Below are 4,422 nucleotides of genomic sequence, written 5' to 3'. Positions count from 1 at the left end.
TACTTTGAAAATTATTTTTCCCTGCATATGGTCCGTTGATTAGCTTAACAGTCTTGTTTTTGGCACCAAATCCTTAGATACTTCAAATAAAAAAGAATAATAAAAGGCTATAATAATGATGGTAATTCTGGGTTTTCTTTGTAAAATAAAATAGTTAAATCTGATTAAATTAGATATTCATTTGCTTAGCACAAGTAAAACAAAATTAATTTATAAAAAATGGCCACAAAAACAAATTATTTTTGTAGCCAGGAGTACCTAATAACCAAGATAAAAAAGAGAAACAAAGTTTGCCAGATGAACTTATTATAGATTTACATGTAATTATCAGCACCAAATCATTGGAGTACATTGTAATTATCACCCAACAAAGCCAGTTAGAAGAACTTCAGTGAAAACTAAAACAACCCAGAACAAAGACATGACTCATATACCTTGTTTGCATCAAAATGCAAACCCTAATAATTGTTGGTTGAAGGCTTAGGCAACCGGAGGGCGGAGGACGTGGTCCTGTGAGGTATCAACTGCTGCAGGCGGCATGAATTGCCACATTGCAACTCCAGGATAACCAATGAAAGGAACCAACTTGTTCCCAGGAGCTTGACCTGGGGCTGCTGTGAATGCAGCAGGGATTGCCGGTGGTGCAGGTGGCATGAAGCTAGGTTGGGCGTTCACTGCTTTGAGTAGTAGCTGCTCCAACTTTTCCTTCTCTGCCTTCAGCCTCTGCTTTTCGTCACGAAGCTCATTCTTTTCAGCCTAAAAAGAGGAAATACAGTTTAATATGTTGAGATGGGTATTACTTCGATGTTTCTATAATTATTTTCAAGACACCGGAAGTTTCCAAATAGCAAATTGCAAGATAAGGATTATGACCGTTTCACCCAAAAATAGTCCCTCAAAACAGCCTCACCTTCAACTCTTTAATCCTTTCCTGGAGGCTCGAATTTGAATCCTTCAATTTCTGGGCATCACCTCGTAACTGGGTCACCATTCGGACAGCGTCAATCAAAATAGCAGACTTATCGGTTTTGGGAGGTCTTCCAGGTTCCAGAATAGAACCCAGCTCCATAAACCTGTTATTTACACAATGTTAATCATTCATGCGTGGAAGAGAAACCAAAAAAAAGGCAAGAGAAGAGAAGAGAGGTTCAAGTACTTGTCATTTAGCCTATCTCTACGCAACTTCTCCCTACATGCTTTGGAGCTAGATGCATTGCATGATTCGGATCTAACCCTGCAACAGAAACAGAATAAGAGATAAGATTCCTCTGATGTCATACTTCAGTCAGTTCTATTTTTGTAATTGAAAGAATTGTATATCAGTCATCCAAGAGAACTATGTTAAAAATAAGGCAAAAATGAATATTCAAGAAGATTCTCCATCTAAATCATCTTATTGAAGGACATGAATTGCTGCATACTTGCGCAACTATTTGTTTGTAGCAATTAAACGCTAAGACAAATGAAAATGCTTTAGCTTCTCAAAAGTAAATGCCCCTAGATATTATTCTTTTTGTCTATCCAATATCTCATGGCCTAAAGTTTAGAATATTTCTACACAATTCCTTCAATAAAAATATTCTAAGCCCCACAACACAGTATTGTCCACCTATTAAGCCAGTTCTAAAAAGTTTTATAAACACATATGAGGGAATAGTGGGGAAGTGGACCGGGTGATACATAAATTTTAACCTTTTTTCATATCATATAGAGCATGAAAAGACAGAGCATTACCTCTTCTTTGAACCAGATTCCTTTAGATCATCTGCATCTCCAAATGAGCCATCAATTTCCACACTAGGAACATATTAAAATGGACGATAAAGAGCATATGAGGAAGGAAAAAGAAAACCAACAATAGTGCGTGTGCCAAGGTTAAACAAACAAAGAATTGGAAGATCTACACTGGAATAAAAGTTATTAATGTGCCACAAAAGTCCCCAAAACACATAAAGATCATGATGGAGATATCTGCTTACAAAATAAGCAATTCCAGAACCAAGGTTTCCCTTTCATTTGAAAGTTCAATGTCTGGTGGATAAAGCACCAAATACAGTGGCACACGCCACACGTGAATGATGACAATCGACAAGGACCTTAATCAGGCGCTGCCAACTAACCGTTTCCAAAAAGTTAATCAAGACATGCTCCTACCCTCCCAATGGATCAAAATTCTAATTCCACAGATATCTCAAAGACTCAAGAAGCAAATAATAAAATCTCATGTTCAGCAAAAAGGGTGGGGGGGGGGGGGAGCCTAATCAAGTGCACGTTTAACGGTAACAAATTGCAAAGGACAAGCCTAAATATCCTCAGTCCTCTCCAGCTCCAGTTGGCAACAAATTTTGTTTCCTAAAAATGGGAAAAGAGATTAATACAACATGCTTACTCAAGCATTTTGTTCCAAATCTAATTCTACTTCCAAATTCCAATAATAACGTTGCTTCGATTTCAAAAAAATCCATCAAGAAGTTGGCTACAAAACCTGGTTCATAAAAATTGTAATTCGGGTTTAAAACAGAAAATGCTTTCAAATTTCAGAACAAGCAAGTGATAGAATGTATGATACATGAGAACATGAAAGGGGATTAAATACAAAAACCACATCTTCCTCGCCATATGAACAGTATAAAACTATTTTTTTTCAAGTATCATAAGTTCATAACATACAAAAAAATACCAAATGAAAGATTTAACAATTTGATTGAAACACGTTGCATCATTGTTTAAGTTCAGAGATCTCAGCTTTTGGCTAAGATGAAGAATAGATTAACTTTATCAATTCTCAGCACTAAAATTTTCAAAATTAATAATAATAAATTAATTAATAACCTTTTTAAATAACAATCTAACAATAATATACCCTAAAAGAAAACTAAATTTGTTCACGAATTTATAAAGACTCAGCCATTTTACATAATTTGCTACAAAAAGAAATCCATTCCCTATATAACCACGCAAGCATCTCATAACCTTTCCATGAAAAACAGGAGCAAAACCGAAACTTTATGAAAAACTCCATGAAACCTTATCATATTAAAACAAAATTATATCCCACAGATGATTAAAATAATTTGACAAAGCCAATCAGTCATATTAATAATTTTACAAACCCTAATTCAAAATTTGAGGGGGAAAAGGTAGAAAAAACAGGAACTTTCTGGGGGGGGGGGAGGGGTACCCGACAACATTAGAAGGGGCGTTGATTGGCTGCGTAGACCAAGTAAAACCCGGATAAGGTCCGTCAGGGACAGGGATATCGTCGATCAAAGTCGTATAATCGAAGTGAGACCAATAATTGGAGTTTTCAGGGGACACCATTCTCCGCCGACTTCGATTTTCGCCGGAAAGATTGAAGCGTTTTGTTAGATTTTTCCGGCTTTGAAGAAGCGTGGGTGCAGTTTGGGAAGAGAGAAAATTATTAATAAAAAAACCTGAGTCTTTTTTCTCTATATTTTTCTTGGGAGAAAAAAATGGGGGAATGGGTGGAAAATCTCAAGCAACGGTAGGTTGATGGCGAGCCTGTTCAATTGGAATCTATGCACTATCAAATTATTTATAATATATATTAAATTAAATTTGTATGCTTACAAAAGAAAATAATTTATGTATTAATATTTTACATATTATAGATGTACAATGAATTATATGATAATATTATTATAATATTTTAAAAGTAAATTTATTTTTTAATAATAGTATCATTTGATTCAATAATAACATGTTAAATATTTTGTGTGGGGGATAAATTGCTTTTATTATCCAAGGAACCAAAGTCAATTACAAACTCAAAATACTCAGTCAATCGATTACAACATCAAAATATGAACAACCAACATACAAAATAATGATCGGTTAAACTATATCCCAAGCATTACAAAGATTAATATTTACACTATATAATCGGTTAACATTTCTTCCTCTAAGTTGAATCCCTATTATCTCCTTGATAGCTTTAAAGATTTCTTCGGAAGATCTTGAGCATCCTTGAAAAATTCTCTTGTTTCGTTCCTCCCACAATGTATAGATAAAAGTGCACCACGAGAGCTTTAAGATGGTGGTAAGGAGGGATTTACCTCTCCAAGAATGGCTAGCTTGAGTAATCATATTGTTGAGTTAATCGATTGACAGAATCGGCCAAGAGGGGGTGAATTGGCAATTAAAAATTTGGTGGAAGCTTTTGTAGAAAATTGAAAGTAATTGCACAACGATTTAGAGTGGTTCGACTTTCTCAACCAAAGTCTATGTCTACTACCTTAGCTATCCACACTAAGGATTTTCCACCAATTCATTAATTTGTCTTTCTTTTGAGGACAAAGAGTAACCTTACAAACCCTCAAGAATTATACCCCAAATTCTTGAGAACACTCACTCCCAAAGAGAACAATACAAATTTGCAAACTTACAAGGAAATCCTCACAA

At 35.1% G+C, this 4,422-nt stretch overlaps 1 protein-coding gene across 1 annotated transcript; it reads right to left on the bottom strand.

The window, feature by feature from the left end:
• Positions 1–316: 316 nt before the first annotated feature.
• LOC120179438 (transcription factor ILR3-like) lies at positions 317–3,490 on the bottom strand. Its single transcript, XM_039185032.1, has 5 exons — positions 3,182–3,490; positions 1,735–1,797; positions 1,157–1,234; positions 911–1,073; positions 317–756 (listed from the first exon to the last, which is right to left on the bottom strand). The coding sequence occupies exons 1-5, from the start codon at positions 3,319–3,321 to the stop codon at positions 481–483; spliced, it is 720 nt and encodes a 239-aa protein (XP_039040963.1). The 5' UTR covers positions 3,322–3,490; the 3' UTR covers positions 317–480.
• Between the last annotated feature and the right edge of the window lie 932 nt (positions 3,491–4,422).

The sequence above is a fragment of the Hibiscus syriacus genome, unplaced genomic scaffold (genome assembly GCF_006381635.1).
Source record: "Hibiscus syriacus cultivar Baekdansim isolate YM2019G1 unplaced genomic scaffold, ASM638163v2 tig00112416_pilon, whole genome shotgun sequence".
In the NCBI taxonomy this organism is placed as follows: Eukaryota; Viridiplantae; Streptophyta; class Magnoliopsida; order Malvales; family Malvaceae; genus Hibiscus; species Hibiscus syriacus.
The sequence above is the reverse complement of the archived record's forward strand: the minus strand, read 5'-3'. Positions and strand labels throughout refer to the sequence as shown.